At 36.4% G+C, this 18,205-nt stretch overlaps 1 protein-coding gene across 2 annotated transcripts in view; it reads left to right on the top strand.

The window, feature by feature from the left end:
* CalpC (calpain C) overlaps positions 1-16,580 on the top strand; it is a 94,358-nt gene extending 77,778 nt beyond the window's left edge. For both annotated transcript variants that reach the window (XM_085942407.1, XM_085942414.1), the window contains exons 7-11: positions 394-736; positions 8,772-9,331; positions 12,282-12,546; positions 13,978-14,036; positions 15,406-16,580. In XM_085942407.1, the coding sequence (XP_085798533.1) occupies positions 394-736; positions 8,772-9,331; positions 12,282-12,546; positions 13,978-14,036; positions 15,406-15,432 (1,254 nt within the window). In that variant the 3' untranslated portion in view covers positions 15,433-16,580. The remainder of the gene's footprint in view (positions 1-393; positions 737-8,771; positions 9,332-12,281; positions 12,547-13,977; positions 14,037-15,405) is intronic.
* Positions 16,581-18,205: the final 1,625 nt, after the last annotated feature.

Here is an 18,205-nt window from a genome sequence, read left to right as displayed (position 1 = left end):
GACTTCATTGAAATAATTCTAGGCATTTTTTTCTGGTTATTCTACATGACATGACGTCGCTGTAGGACTGGTTTGTCGAATAGACCAAATGTTCAGGAGACGAAAAATAAATTTCATAATCCTATATTTTAAATTGTTATTTTTACATTATACAAATGATGTACTCATTACCATTACAAAGTAATTTAAAGAAAAGGATGGTTCTGGTCCATTTAGATACAAAAAAACATTCTGCATTAAAAGGTTGATTTCGACTTTAACGGATATTCGACAAACCGATCCTATAGCGACGATGAGGCATGTTCCTAAATTATAAATACCAACATAAACTTCCTCATAATTAACCGCTTTCCATCTAGTAATCAATAATTTAATAATGCATTTTTTTTAAAGGTGGAGACATTCAATGGAGAGTCAATTCAATTAGTTAAGCTGAAAAATCCACTATGCTCTGGTGTAGAGTACATCGGCTCGTGGGCCCAGAATAGCAGTGATTGGGATAATGTATCCCCTGAAGAAAAATCCAGATTATCCGTCGATCATACGGCAAATGGAGAATTTTGGGTTTCTTATTCCGATTTCATTAAAACGTTCACGCACCTAGAGGTAGTGCATTTGGACAAAGACACAAGCCGAGACGAGCCTTCCTTCCAAAACAAAAGCACCTGGCAGTTGAAGTTGTACCAGGGCGCCTGGAGGAAAGGAGTATCAGCCGGAGGATGTCGGAACAATCCAGGTGACTATAACACATATCTTTCACAGATATTATTTTATATAAACACTGGTTTTCTCTATTTAGACATTTCCATTAAATTTTTAAATTAGTTGAAATTAATGTCTTAAGGCTATACCTCACTTGAGGCATGGTCTAAAAAGATCGTGGCTAGGCGATGCGCGGATTGCGGGTCGCGGGTACAAATGAAGCATGCCGAACGAAATATAATTTGTCATATAAATCCAACATGCGTCCATTTAATGTTCTGTTTATTAGTAATAATAATAATATATCATTGACATGTTTTCTTTTTAAAGTAAGTGGGTAACGTTTTTAGTCATCTTTGACACAATTTAAGAATTAATACCCCCGTCACCATCACGAAACAAATTGATGTATTCACACCTCGACGTTTCGGTCTCCGAGTGCCAGCGAGTCCAAAATTTCGTCATGCCTATAGTTGAAAATTATTTGCCATTTCACTGAAGTATCGCATTTACAGATGAAACCATGGTAGATGTTATGAGATGAAATAATATGTAGAAGTAGTACATAAATAATTGTGCTATTCATATGTTTACACTTAATGCGCTTGGATCCAGATCATGAACCTGAAAATGTGAATTTATGCCCATTCAAATCTGTGATGCCATATTGTTTACTTTTATAATTTTATTATCTATATATATAAAACAAAGTCGGGTTAGTTACACCATTTATAACTCAAGAACGGCTGGACCGATTTTTATGATCTTTGATTTGTTGGATTTGTCTCCGCCCCGAATAGCAGAATAACTATTAAAACATCAGATAAATCACGCAAAAAATTAATTATGAAGAAAATTAATTTTCTCATACATTTTGAACAATGAACCTCGCGCATTCGAAAATAAAAGAAAATCACAAAAAATTTAAATCCGTATACAACGCCTTCTCTGATACATGACAGAAACAATAAACAAACAAACAAAAGAAAGAATGATAGACGAAATGTCTAACTGTCAATGGTGTAGTGTGCCCAACATTTCGTGCTTCATGTCAACAGCTCAATTTGCTTGAAAACAATACGAGTTACACCATTTATAACTCAAGAACGGCTGGACCGATTTTTATGATCATCGATTTGTTGGATTTGTCTCCGCCCCGAATAGCAGAATAACTATTAAAACATCGAAAAAAAATTGTGAAGAAAATTCATTTTCTCCTACATTTCGTATGGAGCGGCTTTTTTGATGATATCTCGAGAACTGATTGACTGATTTTGATGATTTTTTTTGTGTGCCCAATATTTCATGCTGCATGTCAACGGCTCAATTTACTTGAAAACGATACTCATTGGGACATGACAATCGCTGAAGTAATTATTGTTTCTGCATCTCCAAGTCAGACACGTACATTATTTGCTATCATTATTTCGACATGCTTCCCATCGAATCCACCTGAACTGTGAAACAAGTACAAGGATGACATGTCAGAAGACATTTTACATTGAATTCGTGTCAGTTCAGGGAATCCCGATCTCGGGGTGAATGAGTAGATACATAACCAAGCTTTGCTTTTGATCGAAGACATGTGTTTCCTCATGTGCGGCAGTTTGTTAGTCAAGTTAGGAATGCCAACGCCACATCGTGGAATGAACAACGCTTTCAATCAAGAATTGGAACGTGAACATGAATATGATTGAGATGCATTGAACCAATCAGTTCGAACGAATGTACCACTATTGAACCCCCAACAGAAGGAAGTGTACGATACGTTAATGAAGGCAATTGATGATGAAAATGGTGGCTTATTTTTCCTCGATGCGCCCGGTAGAACTGGGAAGACATTCCTCATGCAGTGGCGCACCCAGGGGGGGAGCCAAGGGGCCCTGGCACCCCCCAAAAATGAAAATGATCAGAATGATTTTAAACATTGAAAGGCAATAAACTATACCTTGGGCTTAGACAAATAAAAACACGGCAAAAAAAATGATTTGTAATTATTCTCCAGCAACCTTGTTAGAAAATTTTCTTAGATTTTAATTTCTAACACAAAAATTTCGAAACACTAATGTCGGGTTTTTTTAGAAACCCAATTCCTAATGGAACTGTCAAAAAATTCTCGGTGTCCACCCGAATTCCGGAGTGGTTTAGGTCATGGCTGGGGAGGGCTGATAGGGCTCTAGCCTGGGGGCCCGGGCTGTGGGGGCCCCGGCGTGTCGGGTTGACCAGATAAGTGAGATAAACACACATCATCGACAGCTCCATTATTAAAGTAGATGTATTAAAAATCGCCAATAATTCACTGTATGAGTACCTTTCATTTGAACTAAAACACAATTTGAAAAACGTTAATGTAGTCCTTCACACTGCCTTTAATCTTAGCGGTAGGTAGGGGGGCCGCCAAATATCCTAGCCTGAGGGTCCGTTTCAGGATGTGGGGACCATGGTGTAGGTACACCGAGTGCAATAGACAAAAGGCCGATAAACGAGAAATTAGGCTGTGAAGAAGAAAAAGAGCCTATGGGACCAATTTACATTTTCCTCCTTGGGCCCCCCCCAATATTAAATCCTGGGTGCGCCACTGTCCTCATGTTCATGATTTCGCCACTGTTCGTGCGAGATCCGAAATAGATGTAGGAGTTGCTTCTTCCGGGATTTCGGCCACGTTGCTAGGAGGATGCTGAACGGCTCATTCAGCGTTGAAATTGCCGATAAACCTTCAAACGACTCAAAAACCGACATGCAACATTGCGAAACACTCAGCAATGGCCAAAGGTTTGGAAGCAAGTAAAATCATCACCTGGTATGAGTGCACAATGGCGCACAAACGCGCATTGGAAGCACTCAATCGAACTATGAAAGATCTGCGATCAAGATGTTTTGGAGGCGCAATGATTCTACTATCTGGCGATTTTCCGCCAAACACTACCAGTCATTCCAAGATCGACCGCTGCCGATGAAATAAACCCTTGCCTCAAATCATCGACTCTGTGGCGCTATGTGAAGAAACTTCAGCTGACGACAAACATGCGTTGTATTGCTAAACGATCCATCTGCCGAAGATTTCTCCAAGCAATTGCTAACTATCGGTAACGGCCGTGTTCCTGTCGACGAATCGAATGGATAGATTTCGTTTCCGCTGAATTTTTGCGATTTCGTCTCAACGAAGGACGACCTCATCAACAAAGTGTTCCCGAACATCATTGCTAACCACGATCAACAAATCACAAGGCCAATCCTTGAGTGTTTGTGGCCTGAATCTAGAAAATGAATGTTTCGCTCACGGTCAATTGTACGTAGCATGATCACCATCCACTTTCTTCGTTCTCGCACTTGACAACAAAACGAAAAATGTCGTATAGCTACTTCAATGAAGGGAATCGACCCGAGTGCAACCCATCCACCAAATAGTTTAACAGAAAGTAGTGCAACAATCATATCTATTCGCTTCAATAAAGCAAATACCTTGCTGCCACATGAATTACATTCATTTCAATGTAATTAAAATACTTTTCATTTTGATTTAATTTTTGCACATTTATTGAACTTAATTAATTTTGAGTAGGTATTCATAAAAACTTAATTAAATTCAGCTAATAAGTTAACACAAGATTTCTTGATTCAGAGGCGGTACGAAGTTCGCCGGGTCAGCTAGTGTATATATAAGACTTTCTTCAGTTAGTATAATATATTAAAACTAAAACTTGTGAGATTTGATATTATAGCTATTCTAATTATTTTATCCATAGTAAAAGTAACACAATTTTATTAAATACTAGCTGACCCGGCAAACTTCGTACCGCCTCAGAATCAATAATCTTGTGTTAACTTATTAGCTGAATTAAATTCAGTTTTTTATTAAGTTAAATGAATACTTAAAATGAATAAGTTCAATAAATGTGCAAAAATCAAATCAAAATGAAAAGTATTTTAATTATATTGAACTGTACACACACGATGACCGCGTGGATTAAGCGCCGGTCTATAGTGTCGAGGGTCCCAGGTTCGAATCCTGGGTCTGGTAAGTTCACATATTGTAATTCAATTTCAATTCAATGGTGACTACCGAGCCAACCTTCAGTCGTAAATTGTGCGGTGGCAAGCCAGGCAGATCCAATGAGTTTAAAAATTCAGTTGGATAGTTGGTTGCTTCGTCTTCGTTTGTTACACAGTCGATAGATTTGAAGGAATGCAGTGGACCAACGATTTGATTTTGAATTGTGAAGTTTAAGTGATCCACATCTTTGTTCTTTACCGCAAGAATGGTCGTTCACTCAACCAATTGTCATGTTTGTGATTAGCAATGATGTTTGGTAACACTTTGTTGATGAGTTCGTTCTTAGTTAAATTTAGAAAAATTCAGCGGAAACGAAATCAATCCGCTCGATTCATCGACAGGAACACGGCCGTTACCGATAGTCAGCAATTGCTTGGAGAAATCTTCGGCAGATGGATCGTTTAGCAATGCAACTCGCATGTTTGTCGTCAGCTGAAGTGTCTTCACATAGTACCACAGAGTCGATGATTTGAGGCAAGCATTTATTTCATCAGCAGCGGTCGATCTTTGAATGACTGGTAGTGTTTGGCGAAAATCGCCAGATAGTAGAATCATTGCGCCTCCAAAACTTCTTGAGTCATTGCGCAGATCTTTCATAGTTCGATTGAGTGCTTTCAATGCGCGTTTATGCCCCATTGAGAATTCATCCCAGGTGATGATTTTACTTGCTAACAAAACTTTGGCCATTGCTGAGTATTTCGCAATGTTGCATGTCGGTTTTTCAGTCGGCAATTTCAACGTTGAATGAGGCGTTCAGCATCCTTCTAACAACGTGGTCGCTATCCCAGAAGAAGCAACTGCTACAGCATTTTCGGATCTCGCACGAACAGTAGCCAAAATCAATGACATGAGGAATGTCTTCCCAGTTCCATCGGGCGCGTCGAGGAAAAATAAGCCACCATTTCCATTATCAATTGCCTTCATTAACGTATTAACGTATCGTACACTTCCTTCTGTTGAGGGTTCAACAGTGTTACATTCGTTCGAACTGATTGGTTCAATGCATCTCGATCATATTCACGATCACGTTCCAATTCTCGATTGAAAGCGTCGTTCATTCCACGATGTGGCGTTGGCATTCCTAACTTGACTAAAAAACTACCACACATGAGGTAACACATGTATTCGATCAAAAGCAAAGCCTGGTTATGTATCTCCTCATTCATCTCGAGATCGGGAATCCCTGAACTGACACGAATTCGATGTAAAATGTCTTCTGACATGTCATCCTTGTATTTGTTTTACAGTTCAGGTGGATTCGATGGGAAGCATGTCGAAATAATGATAGTAAATAAAGTGCGTATCTGACTTAGAGATGCAGAAACAATTGCTTCAGCGATTGTCATATCGCAATGAGTATCGTTTTCATGCAAATTCAGCTGTTGACATGAACCACAAAATGATGGGCACACCACACCATTGTCAGTTAGACATTTCTACTATCATTCTTTCTTTTGTTTGTTTGTTTCTTGTTTATTGTTTCTGTCATGTATCAGAGATGGCGTTGTATACGGATTTAAATTTTTTGTGATTTTCTTTTATTTTCGAATGCGCGAATGGTTCATTGTTCAAAATGTCAAAATGTATGAGAAAATTAATTTTATTCATAATTTTCTTTTCCGTGAATTTTTCCGATGTTTTAATAGTTATTCTGCTATTCGGGGTGGAGACAAATCCAACAAATCAAAGATCGTAAAAATCGGTCCAGCCGTTCTCGAGTTATAAATGGTGTAACTAACCCGACTTTCTTTTATATATATAGATTGTGTTTTCTTAATATTTGTGTTTATTGTAGCTTGCACATTTATCTTCTTATATATAATATATAAAAATTAATATTTGTGTGTTTGTTTGTTCGTATTTAATGCGCAGCCATACCGTTCATCCGATTGCGATAAAACTTTGTAAACTTATTGCTTGCATTAATTGAGTTAGCATTTACTTGGTAGAATTCCATTTTACAAGAAATGAAAATATAATTAATATTAAATTCTACAGGTTTTTTTTTAAAAAGGTTTGTCGATAGCTATTTCGGTTGTAACACCATTATCAAGACTAACACACACAATAATATTAATTATATTTTCATTTCTTGTTATTGCTTGCACTTGCGGGAAGAGTATAGGCTATACTAATATATAAAAATGAATGTCTGTCTGTCTGTATGTCTGTCTGTCTGTGTGTCTGTCCCGTGTGCGTTCCTATACCATTCATCCGATTGCAATGAAATTTTGGTAAGTGGTTGTATGCACACCCATGAAGGTTTCTGAATTAGAAAAATCATCATCTTCTTCTTCTTCTTCATTCTATCTTCTTTTATTCGTATGGTTCCTATACCATTCATCCGATTGCAATGAAACTTTGGTGACTTGTCGTGCGCACGCCTGCGAAGGTTTCTGAATTTGTAAAACCATCATCTTCTTCTTCTATTCGAATGCGTACCTACACCATTCATCCGATTGCAATGAAACTTTGGTGAGTTGTCGTGCGCATGCCCGCGAAGATTTCTGAATTAGAAAGTCATCTTCTACTTCTATTCGTATGCGTTCCTATACCATTCATCCGATTGCAATGACATTTTGATCAAGTGTTGTGCCCTTGCCCGCAAAGGTTTCTGAATTAGTACAATCATCTTTCTCTTCTTCTATTTGTATGCGTTCTTATGCCATTCATCCGATTGTGATGAAATTTTGACCAGTTGTTGTACGCACGCCCACAAAGGTTTCTGAATTAGTACAACCATCTTTTTCTTCTTCTATTTGTATGCGTTCTTATGCCATTCATCCGATTGTGATGAAATTTTGACCAGTTGTTGTGCGCACGCCCGCAAAGGTTTTTGAATTAGTACAACCATCTTCTTCTTCTTCTTCTATTCGTATGCGTTCCTATACCATTAATCCGATTGCAATGAAACTTTGGTGAGTTGTCATGCGCATGCCCACGAAGATTTCTGAATTAGAAAATCATCTTCTTCTACTATTCGTATGCGTTCCTATACCATTCATCTGATTGCGATGAAACTTTTGCCAGTTGTTGTGCGCACACCTGCGAAGGTTTCTAAATTATTATTATATAAAATACAAAGTTTGTTGTTTGTTTTTTACATCCAATTTTGATTTTTTTTTACTACATATTAATAACATTAATAACGTTTTCATATTTTGGATTCGATTTTAATTTAGTGTTCTTATGTTTGACCTTTACTCCTATTAGAATTATTTTCATATTGCCATATTGTATTACACAGATATTTTAATATTAAAAAAATAATTACCTTTTATTATTTTTCGAATATCTAAGATAAATATAACCACGAAGCGACCCTGTGCGAAGCCGGGTACTTCAGCTAGTAATATATAAAAAACCAGCTTTGTCTTAATAATTCAGCTTCATGATTCAATTCTTAAAACAGCAGTGATAATTTTTTAATACAATAAGATTATACCCACATGACCCACAAAACACTGTGGTTGTTGTTAAGGCGATACTTCAGTGAGACGGCAAATAATTTTCAACTATAGGCGCGACGAAATTTTGGACTCGCCGGCAGTCTGAGAGCGAATGTCGAGGTGTCAATACGTCATTTTGTTTCGTGATGGCGACGGGTGTATTAATGCTTAAATCGTGTAAAGATGACTAAAAACGTTACCCATTTACTTTAAAAAGAAAACATGTCAATGAATATATTATTATTGTTACTAATAGAACAATAAACAGAACATAAAATGGACGTATGTTGGATTTATATGACAAATTATATTTCGTTTGGCATGCGTCATTTGCACCCGCGACCCGCAATCCGCGCATCGCTTAGCCACGATCTTTTTAGACCGTGCCTCAACTGATATACAGCCTTATTGTACACAACTGATGTTGCAATATTGTAGTTACACACTGATAGGTTTACCATGGTTACGCAAATGGATAAAACTCCATATTTGCAAAAGAATAATTTTGCAGTTGCAATTGAATTCTAAGTCCGTAATAATTATTATACTGTTTATCTATCTTTCAGATACATTTCATATAAACCCTCAAATCCAACTGGAGGTTGGCAAAATGGAGGAGATAGTCGTTTCCTTGAATCAACACAGCATCATGGAGCCAAAAGTAATTGGTTTTAGCGCATACTCACTGCCAGAAAACTGCAATGAAACTATACAGAAGTCATTCTTCAAGAAAAATAAATCACTTGTTAATTCACAGTACACAAACAGTCGGCAAGTGAGCCACAGATGTCATTTGGATAAAGGAGACTATGTGATATTGCCGACGACTTTTGAGCCGGGTGATGAGTCCGGCTTTACGCTGAGAGTCTACTCTATAGAGCCCTTAAAACTTAAGCTCCTTGATATTGATCCGGCCATTTTGAAATCAGCTGTTATAAAAGCACCCTCGCAGATTGATATAAAGAGCTTTATTCAGTATGAAGCGGTGTTTCTTCAGTTGGCTGATGAGCATAGAACTGTTAATGCCTTCGAGCTACAGGAACTTCTAGATGCATGTTTGCCAAATGACTACATTAAGAGTTGTGCTTCAATGGATGTGTGTCGACAAGTGGTTCTCGCATTAGATGTATCCTTTTTAATATTACTACTAGCGTTTGTACCCAGCTTCATTTGGGGGTTCCCTTATGTGTTATTATTGCTCCCATATCATTCTCATCTGCCAGTAGGTTTTTTGGATTATTCACACATTACATTGCGGCGTAAAATTAACTATGGGAGATGCGTTCATTACGTAAGTTATTTCTTGTCACATTGAACAATTGACTGTACGTATTACTTAGTACATATTTGCAAATTGCTTAAAATCAATGAGATTATAGGAAGAAATAATGCTCGATAGATCGGGTAAGTTTGCATTAATCAGCATGTTTTAAATCCATGCTGTTCAATCGTTATAAATAACTCAACTTTTGGAGGAATCAGGTTATGCATGATAATGTCAAGAACTCTTGCTGGTGCAGAGATAACAGTTATGCTGATTTTGTAGATAACACTCTTGTGAATTGGAGTAATCTTTGACATCTTTCACGTTTCTGCGGGTCTATTCTATACACAAGGTGACTATCGACCGCTAAAGTGATAAAGTGATAGTATTTATTACATATTTGTATTAGGTATTGTAATTGTTACAATAGCCGTCAAAACTAACGCTCTAAATTTTATCACAGCCAAGAGAGATACTGTTAAAATATAGCACTTATTGCAACAATTAACACCAATTTATTGTAATATAATAACAATAAGTGCTAATACTTTGATACAAACCTACCATAGTTAGCCATCGTATTTATCACTTTTATCAGTTTAGCGGTCGATAAGTATAGAATAGACCCACTGGAAAGATACCCGTCTCCACTGTGAGATTAAATAATAATGAAAGTGAGAATTTTTAAATACACCCCTTTAAAATTGTATGAACTTTTCTTAGTCCAGTTACTTTGTTGTTAAATTTAACTTCTATTTTTATGAAAGTGAAATAAGTAAGTAATGTAATTCGCTTCACATTGCAGATTCGTTGTAGCAAACATCTTTTCTTCTTCTTCGGCCATGTCTGCTCCTTAGTTGGAGCATATGGACACCACACGGTGCCTCCAAGAACTCGTCAGTCTTCTTGCATCGTTCCAGGTCGTGTCAGCATCCCATAGCTCTGCCGTATACAGTCTGTGGACAATATTTTGATGTCTTTCGAGACGCCAGCATCTGGCTGGCTTGAAAAACACGCAAACCAGGTTGAAATTCTCTTGAGGTATTTGTAGCACATGGTATTCACTTTCAGCATGATGAGACTGCCTGGACCGCTCTTCTATCTCCTCGTTACTTCTAAGTTATACTACTGAAGACGACCTGGAAGACGCCGATGACACTGTCCTATTTGTCAACTCAATCAATGGCATTCAAGAGACAATCGAGTGGTTGCATGACAATTATTCATCTCACATTGGTTTGAAAATCAACACAAAAAAAACCAATGTTTTGTGCAATAGCACCAGTCCTGATCCGGATTTCATTAGTGATGGGTAAAACATCAAGATTGTCGACAGCTTCAAATACCTGGGGGTACACATCACAGGAGATGGCATTTTGCAAAGAGAGCTCGTTATCCGAATGGGAATGGCTGAAGCAACATTCAACTAGATGCTGAGTGTCTGGGACTCACAACTGTACTTGGTCAAAACTAAATATGGACGCTTGCATTCTGATGGTGGTGCTTTACAGTAGTAAATCATGGCACCTTACGAAGGCTCACTGAGCTTCGAGAACAGATGTTTAGGATGTCTTCGGTGGAATGACTTTAGGAGTAACGAGGAGATAAGAGAACGAATCAAGCAGTGTCTCATCACGCTAAAGGTGGAGAGGCGACATTGGACCTGGCTCTGCCAAGTGCTGCAGATGTCAGAAAAGAACCTCAACCTGGCTTGCCTGTTCTTCAAGCCAACCGGATTCCGGCGTCCTGGTAGGTTGCTAAATACTATATAAAGGGTTAAGAAACGACACTTCGTAAGTGACGAAATAACAACTTTAAAGCAGAGAGAAAAAACTACCATGCACACCATGTGTTTGATATTTATGTTACAAATCAATGTTTTTGTCATCAATAGTAAATGTATCGACACCTCCTACATATATGGTCAGAACTGCAAAATGGTAACTTTTCAGTACTAAGTATGATTTTTATAAATTGTAATGACATCACAATCATAATTTAAATGCTGGAATCGTATTTTTAGCTTGTTAAAATTTTGATTGAACTTTTTTTTTTCGATATCGTTTTATTATCTTTATAATTATTTGATAAAAGGCAATCAAGTCAAAATAGCCAAAAACGCAATTCCGACCTTTTACGTAGGAGGTGTCGGTATGTATGTAGTAAGATTACTTACATGCATCTGACAGGTGGCTGGCGGCAAACAAAATGATGTATTGGTTAAATAGTTCACATAGTAAATGCGAGATATCGTTTCAATTGTTTTTAGGAGCTAAATTTTTTTTTAAGAATCTTCATCTTTCATCAGTAGATGTCAATATATACAATAATGTAAAAAACCTATTTTTAACAAAATGTCACTTACGAGGTGTCGTTTCTTAACACTCGATATATAGAGTGTATACGGTTGATCTACAAAATGCTGGTATAACCTGGAACAACGTAAGAAGACTGGCTAGCGACAGATTATTGGAGGCTCCGTGTGGTGTCCATATATGCTCCAGCTAAAGGGCAGACACCGATGAAGCAGTCTTTGATATCAAATGTTATAGTACAAAAAGTATGAACTTGAATGGAGCCCTCTCTCTATAGTCCGAATGTTGCTACAGTTGCTATTCTCGACTGTATTTATATCAAGCTAATTGACTATGTCTTGTTTCGTTGCAAAATTATTGGACCTCACGCTAATGTGGTATGTTTTTAGTGAGTACATGCAATGTAAATTTTTAATTCCCGTGAATGTTACATAACGTTCTTCGACCCATCTAAACCTATATTTCAATTATTTTCCTTAACTCTCGCCATTATACAGAGTTCAGGAAGTGGGAGATTAAAATTTGTGGACTTCAAGGATCTGATGTGCAGCCTAAAACACTGGCAAACCGCATTCAAGAACCACACAAAAGAAAAGACAGGAGTGTTGAAAGCGGAAAGATTGCGAGATGCCATTCTGGAGCTAGGCTACCAAGTTAGCATTGATGTCCTATCCACGTTAATATTAAGATACATGAGGAAAGATGGAACATTACGCTTTGGTGATTTCGTATCAGCCATTCTTCATCTCCATGTTGCTTTTGGTGAGTAAATTTAAATTGTACCTAATATATTGTGAATACGAATTGAAAAAAAAAATATGTGTAGTGAGTACACATGACAGAAGTAAAACTTTTTCTTTTGCTTTTCATTGTTGGACATGCCGTTGTCCACTTTTTGGAGATTAAATTTTCAATGTGATAATGATACCTAAAATATGCACAAAATGGCAAAAAGAAAATATTTACCAAGAAAAAATGTGAAATGTCAAAAATGAAATCATTTTGATATAAATTATTTCTGCAAGACTATTCCAACATATCACTAAACATCCAAAAAGTGATAAATATATTATCAGTTATGTATTCAGGCAGTTAATTAACACAAGAAGTTAACTGTCCAAAGTGCTATCTTTTAAAACCCTTTCTCTTGGCGGTGTTAACTTTTAGGACGAGATATAGTATGTCAATTGCATATTGAAAATAGAGATACAAGATGCGACAATTTTGAAAAATAATCTATGTTAGGGTCACGGCCGCCGCCTCCATTTATAGTTCTCTCGCGAGCTGTCAAATATCGAGTGGCTAGTAGTAACAAATTTAATTAATACATACTGCAATGACATGACTAATAAATTTGTAGGAGAGTAGGTTATGTTGACGTGTTCAATTCTTGGTTGATGTTTCAATACAAAATTTCGGGGTTAGGGTGGAAAAAACATAGATACGCCTGCATGAGCATACCCAAATTTATATAATCTATTATCTATGAATTTGACCGGGCTTCAGAAATAAGAGACATATTTCACATGGCAGACGTACCAACTGAAATTTTGGCCATGTTACGAATTTTCAATTATGGTAAATAACCGCCTTGTGTATGGAATTGCTTCCGTGTTAATTTGGATCAATAAAAATAACGGAAGTGTTACCAGTTAAGCGTCGATGACATTGAGCTACTTTACAAGCTGCTAGTCGGCGAGTGTGATGATGACACACAAAACTTTTCACTCGCTCAAGGGCCAACAAGCTAGCGAGTTGAAACCGTCATTTTTAGTACTATTTGATAGGACGTATTGAGTAGTTCGTTTGTTTACCGGCAGGTTCGCCACTATCGCTATACTGCGCAGACACAGATTGGCCCACATGGCAGCGAGTAGCGAGTAAAATAGCCCAGCTTTGAACTTTTCTCGGTAGATTGTTTACAATCTGCTTGTTAGCTAGTTTGATGATGACACTGGCCGAGTTTACAAACAGATTGTAAATTCGCCGGCTTGTAGCTTGTAAAGTAGCTCAATGTCATCGACGCTTTAAGAATAATTCTGCAAATGTAGGTATATGCAAATTCCTATAAAAAAGGCTCGATTTTTGCTATTGCTTCATGCATTTTTAAGCAGGAATATGCTATGAAGAGCAATCTAAAGTTTATGTCACATTATCATTTACTTTTTCATTTTATTAACGTTTTTATTTCAGCTCTTTTTGAATCAAGAGATCCACAGCAAAACGGAACCATTAGGCTGAGTCTATCAGATGTAAGTATTTTTTTATATTATGGAAATGTTAGTTAACCTCAAAATTATAGTACGCAATATAAGAGAATAAATACTTGTCTTCTAAAAGTGCAGAATCCTTGCAGACAGTCAGATGAATCACGTAATCTGCAGAGAAGACGACTGTTGAAAAGAACTCTCGGTATCTAATAGGCCTAGAGGAAAAATCAAGGAAAATGCGAAAAAGCCTTTGTCAGATTAACAAAACAAATTAAGACTACTTTTCTCTTACATGTCATGCGTGTTGCTGATTACCAAGTGTGGTACTTCGTTGTATAGAAGGCTAGCCGTAACCCTAATCATAGGACTTGAGTTCCTCAGTATGAAGAAGTATAAAATATAAACTCAAATTATTTTAAAACAAACCTGTTCAAGAAAAATCTTCTATGCAGATAAGACTATTTATGTATAATATATACTAGCAGAGCTAGCTGCCTCGCTAGACCTTGTAGGTCCCTCGGTCCAAAATTAAAATACCATGCATTAAAGTAGTACAAGCCATTTTTTGTTGCAATTTTTTTATTATTTACTAACAATGTATACAGATAAGAGGTGGGAAAACTGGTCGATTTTGAAGACGGAGTATACTTACTACCAGTATAAAAAAATACTTAGTATCGAAACTTGTTCCAAAATACTTACTAGTATTTGGAATACTGTATAGAGCGTTTGGCGTGTGTATACGACATAAGTAGCATACTCAACTGGAACTAAAACCAACTCCATATTAGTATTTGAAATATCTGCTTCAATAGAATCGCTAAAAATATACTAAGCTGGGCTTTTTGAAATGTCCCATTTATTATAAAATTTGAAAAACATTTAAATTTATGAGTTGTTTTTATGTTAGGTTATAATATAAATATAATACTCTCGAAGGAATAGACAATGATTTTTTATTTCAAACATGTTTTGAGCTGTCATCAATCATCATAATAAGCCTGTTCCGTCACCATATTCCCGAGGGAATGTGGTCCAATAATTACACAAAATGTATCACGCGGCGATGATGTCATACGTAGCAATAGTACCAACTAGCTAGCGGACGGCGAGATCTCATCACATGCGTCGAACTATTTTGTAATAAGTTTATTGGGCCACACGTACTGAGTATCGGTAGTATATGCCGAAACTTGAGTACGCGAATTGGTGACAGTATTTCTAACTCACCTCTAATACAGAGCTATCGATGCAAGGAATTTTATTTTTTCTGCAGTTACCAATTTAACCCATGTTCTGGAATCGCTATAAAATGTTGTGATACATAGATTTCATATTATTCCTTATTAATCACATTTTTGAAAAATCATTTTTCATTTTCATTTATCATTTTTATGTTTTTTTTTTGTAGTGGTTGAAGTCTGCTCTGATGTGCTGATGTCATGCGAAAAATGAAGACAAATCTTTACGCTAGAAAAAGTATTACATTCAAATCATTATATTCAAGTCAAAAGATATACATTATGTCCACTATACATGAATAATGTACTATTGACTTGCCAAAACTACTTTTTTACAGTTACTATATACTATGCAGAATGCATTAAAAAACAATGCTTGAAATACCTATATTGCACAAGAAAGTATTGTATATCATTAGCTATAGCTAGGGATTGCAATACCGGTATTTCAAAACCGGTATTCCAGTATTTATCAATACCGAAATACCGCTTTTAAAAATCCAAAATACTGGAATTTTCGGTATTAAGAAAGCACACTCGTTTACGTTTTTGAAAATGAATTATAAGTTATTGTGCTGCTAAAATGCAAATATATTGAGTGAATCCAACAGGGGTGAAAAAATAATAAAACAAATTTCATCAAATATATTTATATAAGTAATTGTCGCGATGAATTATCATAATATTATTTCGAAATAGAAAACATCCGTGACAAAACTGTTCAATTATTCTATTATTATTATTGATGACTGTACAAGCGTTGAATTTAAGAAGCTTTTCCTGCAGCCGGGCTTATTAATTGCACTTGATAAACTTTTGAGGGCTTTTGTTAAAATTATCAATATATTCAAATTATTTGTGAAAAATCACTAGTTCTACAATTTTATGACCAATGCATATTTTTAAATGTCAACATAATAAATGTAGGATAATATTTTTAAAAGATTTTAATAGCTATATTTTTATTGATAAGCACCTACTTCTGTTTTTTTTTTAATGTTTAAGAAATACCGGTATTGTATAAGAAATACCGAAAAACCGGTATTGACATTTTCATTCGGTATTGCAATCCCTAGGTATAGCTTCTGTTTCATTTTGGATATTAAATTCATACTATTTTAGCAGCATTGAAATACTGTCATTTATAATAAATATTGTTAGCTGTAGATAGATATCAGCCAAATTTTATGAAAATCCAGTGTCAAAAAATTACAATTGAAGCTGCCAGATAGTTCTATGATCATATTGAGATTGCTAAGCCTAAACAGTATACGTGACAATTATTTGCACCTTTATAGGAGTGCAATTTGAAATCAGAATTTTATTGTATTTTTCATATATTGCCAAAAAATAGTTTTAACTTCGTCACGGCATAATTCTTTGACACACTTTTGGGACACCGAAGATGAAATTCTAAATAATTTTCTTCCTAGTTCGCATCCGGTCTTTGATTAGAGCATATTATGCCGAAAATGTGGCGCCTCCAAGAATCCCAGTCGTTTTCATCTTGCTGGGTAATGCTAGCATTCTGTAGCTCCACTGTATTTGTGGTGTAGATGGTATTTGGCCACTTACTTACTGCCAGGACACCGGAATCTGATTGGCTTGAATAAAAGGCAAATAGCAAATCACTTCTTCACGTACAATGTGATGAGAAGCTGTATGGTCCACCCTCTTGAAGTACTATTGCTGTGAACCATAACTTGCAACCGTAAAGCACTACTGTCAAATGCAAGCATAAAACTGACGGCATTTCCAAGTACAGCCATGTCTAACTCCATAAATAACTTATTTTTTTTCCACCGGGTCCTTGCCACTTGGGTTAGCAACGGCAAGTATATTTCGATTGAAAGTACATTTATTGGAAACACTTGAGACCCTCAATCATAAACCAGCTTATGTCAGTAAATCTATTATAGCAGGCATGCAAACATCAAGTAGGCTGTGACTCACTAACCTATATTAAAACAGGCAGTAATTATTTACTACACTCCTATTGTCATCACCAAGACTTTCATAAAGTTGAATTTCCCGTTCATTGAGAAATTGACAAGTAATGGTGTTCTTTTGGGCACTCGTTGCTCTCATCATCAAACTATTCTCCTACCCTGTGAAAGGCCTGCTGCGCAACGGTAAGAAGAACTACGCCTCAGTTTAAATGGTGGAGATTCACATCTCTTTCTCCCACTCCTGTGGCAGAATCGAGTGATACGAGGCAGCTACCTTGTGATTAATTTTAAAACAACTGGTGGTCACAGGTCTCAGCCAGAGTTGAGGCAAGCCATAGAGAAAACATATACGAAAGATTGAGTGTATTGGTGCATTTCTGAAGAAACGGGCATTGCACAACTTCTATGAGAAATAGCCGTTTGTCTTGCTTACACCTACTTATTGCGCTTATAGCGAAGAGAGGACAACATGCCTATATGTTGATGTTCTGTTTGTAAACAGTGCATCTGTGTGAGTATTGCTTCGCCTCAACTTTAGTTAACACGTTTATAACGGCCAACGTGCGCTACATATGTCAAAATGGAGATTTTATGGTATGTTCAGAGTATAATCCTGGACATTTCTTAAACATTGTAGATAATCTATTTATATAATTTTGAAGCCTTATCCTTTATATTTATTGCAGTCATTTATTTTATGCAATCATCAAATGTTTCAAATAAATATAAAGGATAAGGCTTCAAAATTATGTAAATTGATTATCTACAACGTTTAAGGAATGTCCAGGATTATGCTCTGAACATACCATAAAATCTCCATCTTCAGGAAGTAAAAATAGGAATGATTAATGCTTCCCCTTCAAAAACCCTATAAAATCATATTATATTACCACTAAATGTATACGCTTTTTAAATTTTTGTGATTCAATTAATTTCTATAGAGCTAGAGTGGGATCAACCAAAATTCATTCAATAATTGACCGGTCAGTCGTGGTCAACGCATTGGACATGTCTGATTTAT

Source organism: Rhyacophila brunnea, unplaced genomic scaffold (assembly GCF_057557595.1).
Source record: "Rhyacophila brunnea isolate RB1 unplaced genomic scaffold, BYU_Rbru_1.0 scaffold_1, whole genome shotgun sequence".
Lineage (NCBI taxonomy): Eukaryota > Metazoa > Arthropoda > Insecta > Trichoptera > Rhyacophilidae > Rhyacophila > Rhyacophila brunnea.
The sequence above is the reverse complement of the archived record's forward strand: the minus strand, read 5'-3'. Positions and strand labels throughout refer to the sequence as shown.